General features: G+C 41.5%; 1 protein-coding gene across 5 annotated transcripts in view; it reads left to right on the top strand.

Moving 5' to 3' along the window:
• The window catches only part of DCTD (dCMP deaminase), a 63244-nt gene extending 49050 nt beyond the window's left edge, over window positions 1–14194 (top strand). For all 5 annotated transcript variants that reach the window (XM_055701719.1, XM_055701714.1, XM_055701697.1 and 2 more), the window contains 3 exons: window positions 8831–8947; window positions 10490–10586; window positions 12553–14194. In XM_055701719.1, the coding sequence (XP_055557694.1) occupies window positions 8831–8947; window positions 10490–10586; window positions 12553–12631 (293 nt within the window). In that variant the 3' untranslated portion in view covers window positions 12632–14194. The remainder of the gene's footprint in view (window positions 1–8830; window positions 8948–10489; window positions 10587–12552) is intronic.
• Window positions 14195–16870: the final 2676 nt, after the last annotated feature.

Below are 16870 nucleotides of genomic sequence, written 5' to 3'. Positions count from 1 at the left end.
GATGCCAGTGCCAGCAATAGATGCCCAAAGCCTGAGGCTTTGGAGATCACAGATCAGCAGGAGGGATCACAGGTCAGCAGGAGGGAACAGAGGGGGATCACAGGTCAGCAGGAGGGCACCTGAAGAGCAGTACAAAGGAACAGCCACTTTAGCCAGTAAGTCAGCTGCATGGGGATGTAAATGCCCCTATGCAAATGTACGTAGAATCTAACTCTAACTGGAGTTAACAGACATGCACACTCCTGCAGGGCTGTAATCTTATCAGCTTCACTGAGACAGATGTGGGATGGCTCCTCTGACCGGAGTGTTGGGGTGGAAGGACACAGGCTCTTCAGGAAGGATGGCAGGGAGATGAGGGGGGGGGTGTTATCTTCAATGTCAATGACCAGCTGGAGTGCATGGAGCTCCACCTGGGGATGGATGAGGAGCCAACCGAGAGTTTATGGGTCAGGATTAACTGGAGGGCAGGGACAGGTGACATTGTAGTGGCGGTCTGCTACAGGCCACCCAACCAGAAAGACTGAGCAGATGAGGCCCTCTACAGACAAGATAGGAGCAGCCTCATGTTCACAAGCCCTGGTCCTCGGGGGGACTTCAATCACCCCAATACCTGTTGGAGGGACAGCACAGCAGGGCATAAGCAACCCAGGGGGTTCCTGGAATGCATTGATAACTTCTTTCTCCAAGTGATAGGGGAGCCAACAAGGAGAGGTGCTATGCTGGACCTTGTTCTCACCAACAAGGAGGGGCTGGTGGGGAATGTGAAGCTCAAGGGCAGCCTTGGCTGCAGCAACCATGAAATGGTGGCATTCAAGACCCTCAAGGCAGTGAGGAGGGTGCACAGCAAGCTCACTACTCTGGACTTCAGGAGAGCTGATTCTGGCCTCTTCAGGGATCTGCTTGGTAGAGTACCATGGGAAAAAGCCCTGGAGGGAAGAGGGGCCCACAAAAGCTGGCTAATATTCAAGGATCACCTCCTCCAAGCTCAGGAGTGATGCATCCCAGCAAAGAAGAAGTCAGGCAGAAACTCCAGGAGGCCTGCATGGATGAACAAGGACATCCTGGACAAACGCAAACACAAAAAGGAAGCCTCCGGAGGGTGGAAGCAAGGACCGGTAGCCTGGGAAGCACGCAGAGAAATTCTCCAAGCATCCAGGGATCAGGTTAGGAAAGCTAAAGCCTTGATAGAATTAAATCTGGACAAGGACATCAAAAGTAACAAGAAAAGCTTCTATAGGTGGTGATAAAAGGAAGAGTAGGGAAAATGTGGGCCCTCTCCAGAAGGAAATGGGACACCTGGTTACCCTGGATATGGAGAAGGCTGAGATACTCAATGACTTTTTTGCCTCAGTCTTCACTGGCAAGTGCTCTAGCCAAACTGCCAGTCACAGAAGGCAAAAGCAGGGACTGGGAGAATGAAGAGCCACCTAGTGTAGGAGAAGATCAGGTTTGAGACCATCTAAGGAACCTGAAGGTGCACAAGTCCATGGGACCTGAGGGAACTGCCAGATGAAGTGGCTAAGCCACTATCCATTGCGTTTGAGAAGTTGTGGTGGTCCGGTGAAGTTCCCAGTGACTGGAAAAGGGGAAACATAACTCCCATTTTTAAAAAGACAAAAAAAGCAAGACCTGGGGAGCTACAGGCCAGTAAGTCTCACCTCTGTGCGCAGCAAGATCATGGAGCAGATCCTCCTGGAAATTACGCTAAGGCACATGGAAAATAAGGAGGTGATTGGTGACAGCCAGCATGGCTTCACTAAGGGCAAATCATGCCTGACAGATCTGGTGGCCTTCTATGATGGTGTTTGTGGATAAGGGAAGAGCAACTGATGTCATGTACCTGAAATTGTGCAAAGCATTTGACACTGTCCCACGTGATAGCCTTGTCTCTAAATGGGACATGGATTTGATGGATGGACCGCTCAGTGAATAAGGAATTGGCTGGATGGTTGCACTCAAAGAGTTGTGGTCAATGGTTCGATGTCCAAGTGGAGGCCAGTGATGAGTGGTGTTCCTCAGGGGTTGGTATTTGGACCAGGGCTCATTAACATCTTTGTCAGTGACACTGTAGACACTGCAACTGAGTGCACTGTCACCAAGCTTGCTGATGACACCAAGCTGTGTGGTGCAGTAGAGGGAAGGGATGCCATCCAGAGGGACCTTGACAGGCTTGAGAGGTGGGGCCGTGCAAACCTCATGAAGTTCAACAAGGCCAAGTGCAAGGTCCTGCACGTGGGTCGGGGCAATCCCAAGCACAAATAGAGGCTGGGTGGAGAACGGATGGAGAGCAGCCCTGAGGAAAAGGACTTGGCGGGGTGTTGGTGGACAACAAGCTCAACATGACCTGGCAATGCGCGCTTGTAGCCCAGAAAGCCGACTGTATCCTGAGCTGCATCGGAAGAAGCATGACCAGCAGGTCGAGGGAGGCGATTCTCCCCCTCTCCTCCGCTGTCATGAGACCCCACGTGGAGCACAAAGTGTTCTGCTCTGGGGCCCTCAGCACGCAAAGGCCATGGACCTGTTGCAGCGAGTCTGGAGGAAGGCCACGGAGATGCTCAGAGGGCTGGAGCACTTCTCCTGTGAGGACAGGCTGAGAGGGTTGGAGTTGGGGCTTTGGGGAGACCTTCCAGTATGTGAAGGGGGCCTACAAGAGAGCTGGAGAGGGACTTTTTACATGGGCATGTGGCAATAGGCCAAGGGGAATGGGTTTAAACTGAAAGAGGGTGGCTTTAGATTAGATGTAAGGAAGAAATTCTGTACTGTGGGGGTGGTGAGACACTGGCCTAGGTTGGCCAGAGCATCCACGGGTGCCCCATCCCTGGAAATGTTCAAGGCCAGTGTAAGGTGTCCCTGTGCCCATGGTAGGGGGTTGGAACTGGATAATCTTTAAGGTCCCTTCCAGCAAACCATTCTGTGATTCTGTGAGATAGTGAACATTTCTAACCTGCACCTTCAAGTGTGGGTTCTGCTCAGCTCGGTATTGAGGAAGGGGTTGTAAATTTGTATGTACCCATATCCAAGTGCATGAGCTGCTACTGAAAAAACCATCAAAATGTGGTAGGTAGTGCTCATTTTACCTTAGAGGATGCAAATGTTTGCAAGGCATTTGGATATTACAGGACTAGTGATATGGATCACATGTATTGACACTGTGCATTCCATGTGAGAGTATTGATGCAGATTAAAACTCTTCCTTCTAGCTGTAGTGTGTATTTGAACAATGTGGCAGTATAGCTTGTTCTGTCAGAAAGCACTGGTGTTTTTCAGAAGGTCTGATTTTGTGCTGTGAAAAATTACTTTTGTTGTTATGTTGGAACCAGCTCTTTCCAGTCTGCCGTTCAGTGACAGGAGTGGGGACGTTTCTGTGCAAATGAAAGAAAATGGAAGGCCGGTTTTGAATACCTGCTTTACTAAGATGTTATTAAAAGCTTTTCCTGAAGCATTGTGTTCAGTACCACTTCTGCTTCTTAATAATTAGACAGAATTCTGGCTTTCAGAGTCAAAAGCGAGTGCCCTCTGTTTCTGTTAGAAGAATCCAAGGGTTCGATGATGCTCAGTTTCCTCTCATCGATCATTTAAAACGCTACGTTTTTCTCCTGTTAACACAAGTCTTCTCACTAATGCTAGTTGCTGTGCTCCTGCTATGCCCTCTGTCTCCACTATAATCTAAGAACACCCATTTGACAAACATCTCTAATTAAGAGAGTTTTAAATTAAAATGACTGGCAAATTTAGAAACCTATGAGCAATAGAGAAAATATTGAGTAAATTTGCTTACAAATATTTATACAGGTTCAGATATGATAAAATATGTGCTGTGGCAAAAAGTATGCTCTAATTGAACAGTACCTGCTGTGAAAAATGAAACAAACTGTTATCAACATTTCCTCATGTTAGGATTATGAGCTTTTAGTCAATTTCTTAGAGAGATGAACACTCGAAGATATTCAGGCAAATGTTACTTTCGTAGAAGCTGTTATTTTGACAGCACAAAACTTGATAAGGCACTATGAAGAAGTGTGATGCTCTCTCTCCAATTGGCAGTGCAAAGCTGAGGCTTCAGCTGGAAAGAGGATCTATAGGAGACAGTCTTCACCTACACCCACTCACTCTCTTGTCCTGTGTGGATTTCTGTCCAGTTCTGGTGTCAAACATCTCTAGAAAATTTGGAGATATGGAAACACCAAAAATTATTTTTCTCTTTCTGCTTGCCCACTAAGAAATGTCTCTTCTGCTGAGAGCAGAACGAACTTGGAGCAGGATGGGAGATGGGAGGAACTGGGAAATGGGGTGGATTAGCTACTGCTTCTCAGGTTTTGAGAGGGGCTTCGCTGGTGTGCCCTCAGCAGACTTTGTGATGTTCATAAATGGTCTGAGTGGTTCCCATCTTCACTTCCCAGTTCTCCTTTTGCAGGGGAGAAAGCAGTGATGCTGGGGCTGTTCCCTTTTTCTGACTGCAGTCTGAAAAGGTTGGGACTTCACTGAAATCCCATGGCGTTACCCTTGCCTCCCTGCCCTGACCGCAGCAACTGCTCTTCCTCTAGCACACAGAGCAAGAAAGAGAGCAGCTGGAAGGGCTGAGGGCAGTGTCGGCCCAACATGAGTGTCCTGCCATCCCCTAATGCTGTGGCCAGCAGCCCATCCCTATGCTTTCACAAAGGCTGAAAAAAAAAGGTTGACGTCATTCTACAAATTCCAGATCCATTATCCACTGTTCCCAGTGGTTGTCAGTCCAGACCTCGTTCTTTTAAATAGTATTTCAGTCCATTCTGTCATCCTTGCTATGTCCAGCATCAGGCATCCGGTGCTTAAAGGATAACTGGTAGGTGGAGCTTGGACAAAGATGGGATGGGTAAGGGATGAACACAAAAAGGTCAAGATTTTACCTAAAGACTGAGGAGCGGGCCAAATTACAAAAGTCTTCGTGTCCATTTCTGTGCCAGGTTTATGTTGAAGAGTGCTGTGCTATTGCCATGTATCTGTATTGGGAACCCATAGTATTTATCAGTTTGGTTAACATGGCAGTATAAAAACTTATGTTAATAAGTCAGAGCTTTCTGTGTGACAATGCATATCACTGAAATGTATTCTTTTCAAATGTAACACCATATTTAGTGCGTAATTTCTCAAAATTGCTTTTCTGGCTCAGTTAGCTAGTAATTAATCACGTAGAAAGGTCACTCCCCCCAGCCCCACCTTGGATTGCTTTTTGAAAAGTGATGTGTTATGGTGGTCCCTACTCCAAGTTCCTCCTCAAGCACGTAAGCCTTTCAACAGTATTAAGAAACACTTTGACTAGACCTTTGGTTCTTACAAAAGCATTAGAACACTTTTAGTAGGTGGAAGGAGTACTTCTGACTCCGGAACTCACTAAGAGTATGTTCATGTTAAGGGGTTAATCCTGAACAATGAACATTGATAGGGTAAGTAGAGGTCTTTTATTTACACGTAAGCTTAAGGATGAGTGCTACCTCATATATGCAACACAAGCAGTATGTAATGAGGAGAGATAGAAACAGTAGCAATTAATACTACCACTAATGAAGCAGTCATTCCTCTGGTTGGTTGTTTTTTTTTTTTCTCCTCGGCTCTCATGAATATAATAGCAGGTGGTGGGAATGTCAGAACACACACTAACCTCTCGTTGCATGGTTATTTCTTCAGCTAATGAAGCCTTTAGAGAATACTTTTCAAGCCACTTTTCCAGAATGGAAACCAGCGTTGCAGACTTAATGTTATGTTGGCTATACATGAATATTATTTTTTTAAAAAACCAAAATACTGGGGCACCCCGTAGAGTATTGTAAAAACTCTTTAGTTTTACTAGTCTATTTAAATACACAGTTTTCAGAGTTCTGAATACTGTGCACCTGTGAAAGGTTATTTCAAGTTAGCCTCTTACTGTCTGAGTGAGGACAGTGTAACTCTTAATAGGAGCTCTTAACAGGTTAGACAACTTTGTAACACCCCAAATGTAAACTACTTTGGTATTAACAGGAGGGATTTTGGACTCCTGGATTTTTCTTCTCTCTCTCACTAACGCTCTGTTCAAAGCTGGGCAGGTCCATAAGAAAAATCTGGGGATAATAGACTGTCTTATCTATAAATTGGTCAATGCCTATCTGCCAGAGAGAGGGGAACGCGGGGAAGAGGGAAAGAAGAGTGGTGGGACAAAACCTAAAAATATTTGTCTGAAGCCTATACCTCCTTAAGGACCATGTAACATAGTATCTTTGTAAAGGCCAGTAGCAGTTGTCTAAGGAAATGTATGAAACAAAGACACGTAATGAGAGTTCCCTGGAATATTCTTCCAAGTTCCAACAACTGAGCCAAACTGGTTTTGTATTTAATAGCCCAGGAGAAAAAAAAAAAAAAAAAAAATTGGAAGGAAAAAGATTACTTTTGGAATCAATGCAAACTTCTAGTCCCATACTACTTTCTGCAGTAAGTGCAGTAAGAAATAGTTGGTTAGGCCACAGTGTGCTTGAAAAACTCCCCTTGTTACGTTTTTAAAATGAAAGCCTGCTACTCTTGAAATTATGAGTCTCTGTTTCTTCTTTATTACTGTTCCCGTGTCTCCTTTCCACACTGGAGAGTCATAGTTTTTCTTAACTTCAGATTGTGTTAGGATGATCAGGAGGTAAAATTTCTCTTTTCTCTCACTCCAGCTGATAATCTTGTATGTTATTTTTAGCCTGAATGTGTTTTCGCTTGTGAAGAGGTTTGTTGTTGAAAGTTTGTAAAAAGTCTGCTGAAAGAGCCTTTCTTTCTCATCAGTGCAGGAAGGAAACTTGTTGCAGTACTAATAATGAAACTTGTCTGGTTTTATGGCTGAAGATTTCTGAGTTCAGTAAAGGAAAAATATTTACTGAAGGAATTTTTTGGGGTTTTTTTATTAGTTCTGTGAGCCTTTGCACACATTCCCTCATCCTTCTTTCTGGAGGCCTTCCATATTTTAGACTGCTGCCTAGATCATAAGTAGTACACTGTTCAAAAAAACTTGAAAGTGAATGTTTCTGTCCTGTTAACATAACGTAGTTCCAGTTGTGGAAATAATGACACTCTTTTTCACTCAATCCTCTGTAACCCCAGAAAAATAATTCTCTGACTATTTATTGTGAAGGCTACATAAGATTAGTGCAACTCAGTGATATACTTTGAGTTAAATGTATTTCCTGTATTTTCTAAATGTATAGGTTCATATAATTGTGTATCTTGTGCACTTAATAGTATATGTTTAAAATACAAAGTGACCCAATTACACTTGCAATAGAAACAATAATAATAGTAATGTAAACTTTAATGTGATGGTGCTTGGGTGGTTTTTTTTGTTGTTAATTTCCTATTTTGTATGTTAGTTTCTGGCTTTACTGGTTGTGAGAAGGTGTGTGGGCAGCACGGTCATAGTGGTGCTGGGGTCTGCTTGTAGAAGTTGACACTGAGCTTTCTTTAGCGAGTGTTTGGTCCTTTGTGACTTGTCTATATGGGAAAGCTCGTGTGCTGTAACTTCGGCTGTAAATCTGTCGTGCTTTAGCTGTTACGTAGAAAATTCCATGTAGAAATGTAGCGCATACGGAAAACACTTGGATTCGGCAAGGATTGCTGTGTGCTGGAGGTAATGCACTCAGTTATTCTTTGTGTGGTGAGATCATTCGCACAGAGGTCAGTATATAGTAGCAAGTATTCTATGAACTTGTGCTATGAAGCTGCCTGTTTTAGTTTTTGCATGTAATGCAAAGGTGAAGAAAACTTTTTTTATTTTTATTTTTTGATCAGTTCTTCAAAACAAGCAGTGGAAAAACTCTTAACGTTGTCTGCACATGCAGGTCTTTAAATGAGTTCAAACCCACACCACACTTCCGCACCTGTTAATGAAGTCAGTCAGGGCAGCAGGCAATTTCTTAGTAGGTAGGTACATAAATTATGCAACTTGCTGTCACTCCTAGGAGTAAACAGGAAGTTCTCTCAGAGATCCTAATGTTTTTTTCAGAGGTTCATGGTGGATGACACAGAAACTGCACTCTTCTCACCTGTGTTAGTAACACATTAGATAATCTGCTGATGTGTACAGCATAAAAACTTAAACCCTAAGGCGCGATCTGTCCCGGAAGAGCCATTGTGCTACGGTGAAATAAGGCAGGATAGTCTGTTGCTACCTGGCCTGTCTCAAATCCATGGAGAAACAGAGGACTTTGTTTTCCTGCTTGGGAAGTCTGTCACCTTTTAATGAGCAGTAAACTCGCTTTAATATTAAAGCTGGGACATTTTTATGGTTGAGTGTGTCTTGTGTATTCTTGGGGTGAGAGAATCATGCAGCAGCGCGGAGCTGTTCTGAGACCCAGAGGACAGAGCTGCTTGGTTTTACTTTGCGATTCTCCTGCCTTTAAGAGTGCACAGTGTGCTCTTATAACCGTAAGACTGTTCCTATCTGTGCATGTAAACACATAAATGAGCTGTTTTATACTGGCAATTAGACACTCCAGGGAGTTGTGAAGCTGTGAGATACTGCTTTACTTAGGGTGGTTGCAACTACTTGGCCCACAGCCTACAGCTTTGTTGCCTGCAATAGGTGTTAGCAAATGGCAATGCTAATGTGCTTAATGATATCATTACTAATCGGCAGCCTGGTCAGAACAGTTGACCTTCATTGATCTTGGTATTTCTGCTTTTATTTCTTCCTCTGCCCTTTATGACAAGCTGTGCAAGCTATTTCCCTTTGAAAGGATGTAAGCAGTTATATTGTAACACTTTAATTTTAGTTTGACTGATTTATTTTAATGAACAGTATTATGAATTGCTGCTTCTTTTTTTTTTTTTTTTTTTAAATCAGTGTGCCATGCTGAATTGAATGCCATCATGAACAAGAACTCAGCTGATGTGAAAGGCTGCAGCATGTATGTTGCCTTATTTCCATGTAATGAATGTGCAAAGCTCATCATCCAGGCAGGTAAGGAGTAGTGCCAGCTTGATTTGTCAGGGTTGCAGTGCTGCCTGCTCATTGGTATCTTATCATGGATGTATTTGATGTTAAATTGCTGCTGTTAGATCTAAATTAATTGCACTGTCAACTTCCTAAGATGCTACTTGTGGGGTTTTTTTGCATCTGAATGGTGCCAAATTTTTCCAGTGCTAATTGCATCTTCTGTGATTCTAAGCGTGCTTCTAATTTAGGTTTGTAACTTCTTAGACCAAGAGCTGCCAAAGAACAACACAGGCTTTGCATATAATTACTGTCAATTTTACTGTGCTCTGACACATTGAATAGAGTAGGGCAGAAAGAAATAAACTTCTGCATGGCAAAAGGTCTGTTGGGAGTATATACATGAAATTTTAATTTAAATGTGATGCATGGTAGATATTTGAAGATTTTAAAATATCTTTGCTCATAAATGTCATAAGACTTCTATGATCCTACTTTAATTATGTCTTTCATTACAATTGTTATAAATCTGTGCCACTGCAGCAAGTGTGCTGGCCTAAATGTGTCTCCTTTTTTCAGATTAGGCAGTATCTGCAGTAGGCTTCAGTTCCGTAAAAATCTGTGCTTAAGGTAGCACGTATTTTGCTCATTGAGTAAAACCTTGCAATCCTAGCATGGATTGCTGTTCTGGGGAGTCTCTCTCACCACTAATGGCCACGTGAATCTAGAAAAAAAGTAGCAACCAGAGTGCTGCTTTATTTGGTCAGTATGCTTTGAAATTAAGAGAAGTGAAGGAGGAAAGGTAATGGTATTCTGTATTTGTGCTACATTTATTTATGGAATCAAAATCAAACGGTCTTCAGGGCAGATTGGCTGCTTGTTCTCAGTGTAGTCACTCATCGTTTTCCTTCTGCACTTAGGTCAGCACTAAATTGCGATGTATTGATATTCGCGTTGTCTGGTAAATACAGTAAGAAGTTGATAGGCTCTGGAACGCTTGTGAATTCTCTTGGGTTAGCCTTTACGCTTCTCCCCTGCCTAGGTAATTTAGGCACAGATTATTCAACAATTTGAGACAGCATGCATTTATGAAGATTTGAACCTGTGATTGGGAGTTATAAAACACAGAACAAAAGAAAAAAGCATGCCTTTATAGCTGTGCGTTTGGAAGGGGAATAGGATTTGGGGTTTAAGTTCTTTGTGGGGAATTTTATCTATATTAGAGAGGTAGAAAGATAAGTTTTCAATTACTTTTGCAAAAATGCATGATTTCTAGTCTGTCTATCTTGCGGTTTTGCCTACAAGTTTTTGGTTCTGGTTTTCTGAGTTAAACTTAGGTGAAAGTGGAGAAAAACATTTTTCCAGCGTTTTTGAAAGAACAGTCTTCACGAACAGCTCTACCTTACATAGCCTTATTCTTAAGTACAATCTGTAGTATTTTGGGAAGTAGAGGTGTACCAAGGAGTTCTAGAGCATGTGGATGAATGCTGCCTTTTCTGATTTTGTGCACCAGGCATTACTTTTTTTTTTCTTTGTAATTCAAACATTTTTTCTATATGACTCTTTCAGGCATAAAGGAAGTTATTTTTATGTCTGACAAGTATCATGACACTACTGAGATGACAGCTGCACGGCGGATGTTTGATTTAGCAGGTATTATATACAGGTAAGAGAATTTTGGATTACTTTGTTTTTATTTTGGAAAGGAAAAAAATGGTGGGCAAAGGAGTCCAACTTTGGGGCAAAGGTTCTTCTTCTTTGTATTGTGGAACATCTTAATCTTTGGTAGTGTTTGTAGAGGGCTGGCTCTGTATGCCTGCAAAAGGTACTGGATTGACAGATGGTTGAACTATTCTTTTTGCCTTGTGTATGGTTAAATTTCAATTTCATAATGTTTGTATGAGAAAACGGTCCATTTGGAATACTCATTTAGTTCCTGGACTGCAAGTGAAATTGCTAATGTGATGGTTATTTGTTACGTTGTCCTCGAGAGAGTCATCGCTGACCCTGCTTTGAGCAGGAGGTTAGACTAGAGGATCTCCTGAAGTCCCTTAGATTATCTGAATTACCCTGTTCTCCTATGAGTTCAACTGAAATGACCAGTTGACTTTTTTTTGTGGATTACCCACTCCTTATTGAAACTTCAGTATGTTTTTGTTGCAGTCAATTTGGGAAGGCGTTAGACCAGCCACCCATAATTAATTCTTGTTGCCTATAGCTGTCCAGTCTTCTTTGGTCAGCTTTTCTTGTGAAAAAAAGGTAAAACTTGTAATATTTGCCTTAAAATAATGAGAATCTGAAAAATGTTTGAAGAGTGGGGTTTTTAAAGACACTGATAGAGATACCTAAAGACAATCTGTTCAACAGCTAGTTTGATACCAATAACATGCTGTGGGTGAGGCTAATTATGCAGTCAGGGAGGCTTTGCAACTCAAAAAAGTTTTACAATATTAATATAAAGACTTGGAAAAAATTGCAAATGTAACAATTCTGACAGATGAAATTTTAGGATGAAAGGTACCTACTGGGCTAAGAAACATCCATGAAAAAACACAGCAGTACTTGAAATGCAGTTTTAGTCCTTCAGTGTATTTCCTGCCTAGTAAGACTATTTGACTAAGAAGCATAAATCATTCTCTTGCAAGTCAAATCTTGTAACTTCTCTAGGGTGAGAAGTGTTTCTTGCATTTCAGATTGGTGTTCTGAACAAAGTATTCAGAGTTTCTGTGGTCAGCAGCATGTGCTTTTCTGTGTAGACTGTTACTCCTTCTTGTATTGATTGTTAAGGATGTAGGTGGTACTTAATGAATCTCTTGAACTGAACTGCAGAGCTTAATTAGGCACTAAATCCACACTATTTGCATAATCCTTTGTTTACTGGTAGACTGGAAAATACATGCTTGGTCCCCAAATACCTTCCTTGCTAATTGCTGTAGCAGATGCTCTAATGATAATAAAAGGAAACATTTTGTGGCAGTATTAATTTTACAGTTCTAAAGTTACAATTTTAAAATGATTCCCTCTTAACTAGTTTGGTTTTTCCCAATATGATGCATAATGTGATCTATTCCCCTAGCACAAAAAATATTTTAATATAATGAGGCGAAGTTTGAAAGTGTTCTTTGAAAACCTGGCAGGAAGTGATCAAAATATTTATCAAAATATGTTCCAAATATCTTTTATATATACATATGTAGGCAGATATGGGTATATGTAATACATACACAGTAGAATAAAATATTTTTATGGATACATATATTTGTCCTATATCTGTAAATATACATTAAAAATATTTGAAATATAAAAATATATGAACAAAAATCCCAGCCCTGGTAACATGATGCTACCACCAGCCGCTAAATTGTTACAAGTCCTTTGACTCCTGGGTAATTTATGAACTCCAATAGCTGAAGAATGTACAGGCTAACCCACCCCATGTGTCTTTTTTGTCTTAGTCTTTCTTGTCCAGCTTTCTCTCAGTGTGGTGCACTATAATTGGCTCCCATAGTGATGAAAACTACGTGAATCCAAGGAGGGATTTTTTTTATTCCTTCAAAAATTTAGCTGGAGCTAAAGCAAGCAAAATGTTTTAACTACTCACTAACTGATATCTGTATTTTTCTTTATTTTAGGGAATTCAAGCCAAAGTGTAGCAAGATCATCATTGACTTTGATTCAATTAACAGCAGACCAAGTCAAAAGCTTCTGTGAATTAAGTCTCATTAAGTCTCTAGAATAGCGTTATTATCCTTTTCTAAAAAGCTGCTAATACCTTTCATCTTGAAGTTACTTGCAACTTTTTAATGGCTTCTGTAGCTAAAGTAGACTGCTAAGAAATCCAAGGCATTAAATGTCCCCCACACTTCATCTTGTCATGTGGAATCTAAATCTTCTTAAAACTTTTAATGCCTTTATCAAAACTGCTTAAAAAGTCTAGAGACATGTAGATGAGACGGTATAATGTATGTAAAGAAAACTGTTCTGATTCTTGCTGTATTCATCACCACGTGCTCTGATAGGCTGTCAGCATTGATTTAGACTCCGTTTACAGCTTATTGTAGCCAGTGGTAATTGGAATACGCTAAGAAATGGTGATCTCTCTATTGGATATGTGGGTCTATAATCGTTGATACTAATAAAGGACAAAAAAATGTTATCCATGCAAATACTAATGGTCCACCTAGCGTAACACTAATATGTGAAAGGTTATACAGCTTTAACAATGTGTGACATTCTGCCTGCGTTATCCAACAAATGAAACACTGGCTTGTCTTTTAATTGCTGTGTAACTGTCATGCGTCGGGAGAGGTGAGAGAGGAAGTTATTCTGAGAATGGTCCATGCTGACCGAGCTTTGCAGGTGCTTTCAAGTCCTTGTTTTCCCCAAGACTCCAGAACCTGAGGGAGTTGAGGAACTAAGTCATTTGGCTCTTTGCCTTTGAGACTCTTAACATGGTTTTCATGTGTAGAAGGAAATTATTTTATTGGCCTAAGCTGTTTATAGACAATCCAACATAGCTCAGTCTTAAAATCAACCTGTAAGGTAACAGAATCATTTTTTATCTTTTGAGAGAAACTGGAGATAGGCAACCTATATCCATATCAGTGCCAAAAGAGGTAATTACGGTGTTAGCTTGTTTCCCAGTGCTTGGCGTACTACCTTCATTTTCATAAATGTTGCCTAAAATAATATCCTTTTTAATTTTATCTTGAGATCTGGGAATAGATTTGAGTTCCTTTTCTCTAATTTGATTTTTAAAAATTAAATATGCCTAATGGCTTTGTTTAGATAACATTGGTGGTTGTTTGCTTTTTTTTTTTTTTTTTAATGTGGTTATACTTCAGTGAGCTTTTATTTTCTCTATAAAAGCTTTGTTTCATATTTTGGGACATTATGTAATTTGGCTTCATACCAGTATTATTAAAGTCTTATTAAAATCCACTACATTGAAGTAGACTCATTATTACAATATTAAGCCATGTGCTTGGCTCCAGAGTGCTGCTGTTTTTGCAATCATATGCAAAGCATATTTTGTGTATTTGTGATATTACATAAAGTGTAATGTTCATGAACGATTTGGCTACTAAAGGGAGCATTGTAATGTATTATAAGATGTGTCCATTTATAAAGTAATTCCTGACTTTCTCTTTTCCCTACAACTGTTTTCTACCTCAAAATTGGTCTGTGGCTCATTGCCAGAAGAAGAAATTCGCACATATGTGGAGGGGGATGGTGAAACCTGAAAAATTACTTTAATAAAACGTCACTAAACCAGCTTATGCATATCTTTTTCTTTGGCCTGAATTAGTAAGTAGAAGCATTTTGAGTTTTACTGGTCTGACAATGGGACAGAGGGGAGAGAAGAAGCGGAATTTTTTTGGTTTGGGCAGCAAAATTGCTGTTTTTTTCATAGATAATCGCTGATCCAAGTTCAGACTTAGGAGATAAGCATTGTGATTCCGGTTACTTGAAGTGTTTTTATGTTAGGCCTTGGATAATGGGAATGTATAATGTGCTTAAAAACTCAGGAGTTTTTTGAACCAATGTCCAGGTGCTTTTAGGAATGTACTGTTTTTCATAATGTCTCTTTCTTTTTCCCCCCAGGACTTTCCTGTTTGTGTAACTGAAGAGCGTACCGGAGAATGTGACAGGATTTTAGGTTTCTTCCGATCAGTTTTTGATCTGATAGAGCCACATACACAAGCTTTCAGAGTGTCAGTTGACTCAGGTTAGTAGGTGAGCATGCTCATTTCGAGGGCAGCTTTATGGAAAGGGAAAAAGCAGATGCACAACTCTTGAGACAGCGCGTGCTTATTTTGAGGTTAATGTTTTACAGCCAGTCTTAAAGAAGAGTTGACCCTCACTTTGTGTGCGTGCCTAGAAATCTGTATGCTTCTGGCTGTTTGTGTTTTAATAGTTTAGTTTAATAGTTCAGTTTAACATTTGACTTCCAAATAAAGAATAAGTACTAGAGGAAACAGAGAAGACAATATATTATATAATATATAATAGATAATAAACTGTGTTTCTGTTCCTGAAGCTCAAGTTCAAGGTGAATAGAACCATTTAGGCTGGAAAGAACTCTAGAGGGCATTTATTTAGTCTTACCCCTCGCTGAAAGCACTGTTGATTTACAAGTGAGATCCGGTTGCTCAGGCTTTGTCCAGGTGAGTATATCCAAGAACAGAGAATCTGCAGCCTTTCTGGTCATCCATTCCGATACTTGACCCTCACTGACACCCTCACTGTGTCTTTTTTTCTCCAGTCAGGATTTCCATGGCTACAGCTTACGTCTGCTACCTCTCATACTTCTGTTGTATGTGGCTGAAAAGGGTCTGTCTGGTTTCTTTATAACCACCTGTTAGGCAGCTGAAGTCAGCGGCTGGTTAGGTTTCCCCCACCCTTAACCTTCTTGAGACTGAACAAAGGCCGTGCCCTTACCCTTTCTTACGCATCACGTGCTCCATCCTCTCACCATCTGAGTGTCCCGTCACTGTCTTTCTCATACTGGGGAGCCCAAAGATGACACTACACCAGATGTGGTCTTACAGAATGTATATAGAACAGAGGAGCATGAATAATCACTTCTGTTGAGCTGCTGGCTACACGCTTTCTGGTAGCTACGTGGATAGCTTTCTCTGTTGTAAGGGCACTTTATCTCTTGCCCACCTGGATTCCTTTTCTTCCAAGGTGCCTTCCATCCAGTGGGCACCCAGCCAGCGTGGAGTTGTTCTGTTCCTGGTGCAAGACCTCATTGTGTTTCCACCAACCCATTTCTCCAGCCCTTAATACAGCTGGCCTTTGGACCAGTCACTCTGAGACTGGTGGCTCACCGATGTGAAACTTCACAGGTCCCATCACAGTCACCGGCACCACTCCCATAGTAAACCAGCCCTTCCAGGGGAAGGGGAGGTGGCTGCAGGCTGAGGCTTCGTTAGGGATTGCTTGAAAAGCCCAGTATGGGGAGCTGAAAGGAGACTCTGGGGAGCACTTTACTTCAGGAGCATTAATTGGAGGAAGAAATCACATTCAAATAAAATGCTGAGATCCTATGAAGTTCAGTATAACTCTATCTGAAACATTAAATCTAAATCCTGCCATCATCTGGATTTCCTTCTAAATATTATTCCATTCCCCTGTCAGAGAACCCATGGAACCCGCAACCTTATTTACATAAATTCCATTTAAGAAAGGATGGTTTTGCAGGCAGGTACATGGAGTGAGAGCATAATCTCCATCTTTGAAGCTTTGATCACTGACTGAGCATTTTATTGCTTTGTATATTAGGAATATTTTCGCAAAGATAACAAAAAGTACACTGTGACCAGTACAATTGTTCTGATTTCCAAAATGGCCAATGGTAACATTGGCAATAAAAGCTCTTCTGGTGCGTTGCTCAGCCTGGAAGCTCTACGTACGTAGCTGCGGAAGCTGCAGTAGTTCATCAGCTGCCAAAACGAACCTCGCAGGGATCTTAAGCTGTTGAGGACAGGCAAAATACACAACGATTCTGACTTGCTACTCAGCTTTTTCTCTCTGCAGCTGGGTGATGGGAGTCTTTACGCAAGTCAGGTGGGACAAAGCGCAGAGGCCTCACCTGATTGCCCTGATTACAGGGGCTTCACCTGATTGCAATTACACAGGGCCAGGTCTCACCTGGGGGTCTGGGGTAAGTTGGCGAGGTGTGCCTGGGGCTGTGGGGAGTGGTAGGGAGTTGCTGTGGAGTGGTGCGAGACTCGTGAAGGACTGGCAGGCAGTACCCGTTAGTAATCCAGAAGGGGTTGGCTTGGATTTCTGCTGCGCTGGGAGCACTTAAGGATGGAGTACAGAAGTGACCGCAGCAGAAAGGCCATTTGTTTGCAGCTCTTTCTTCTCAGTGGTAAGACAAAGGATTTATCTAACACGGGGCTGAGTGCGAGGTACCGGCTCTTTCTCTCTTCAGTGGCAACG

The sequence above is a fragment of the Falco cherrug genome, chromosome 1 (assembly GCF_023634085.1).
Source record: "Falco cherrug isolate bFalChe1 chromosome 1, bFalChe1.pri, whole genome shotgun sequence".
Lineage (NCBI taxonomy): Eukaryota > Metazoa > Chordata > Aves > Falconiformes > Falconidae > Falco > Falco cherrug.
The sequence above is the reverse complement of the archived record's forward strand: the minus strand, read 5'-3'. Positions and strand labels throughout refer to the sequence as shown.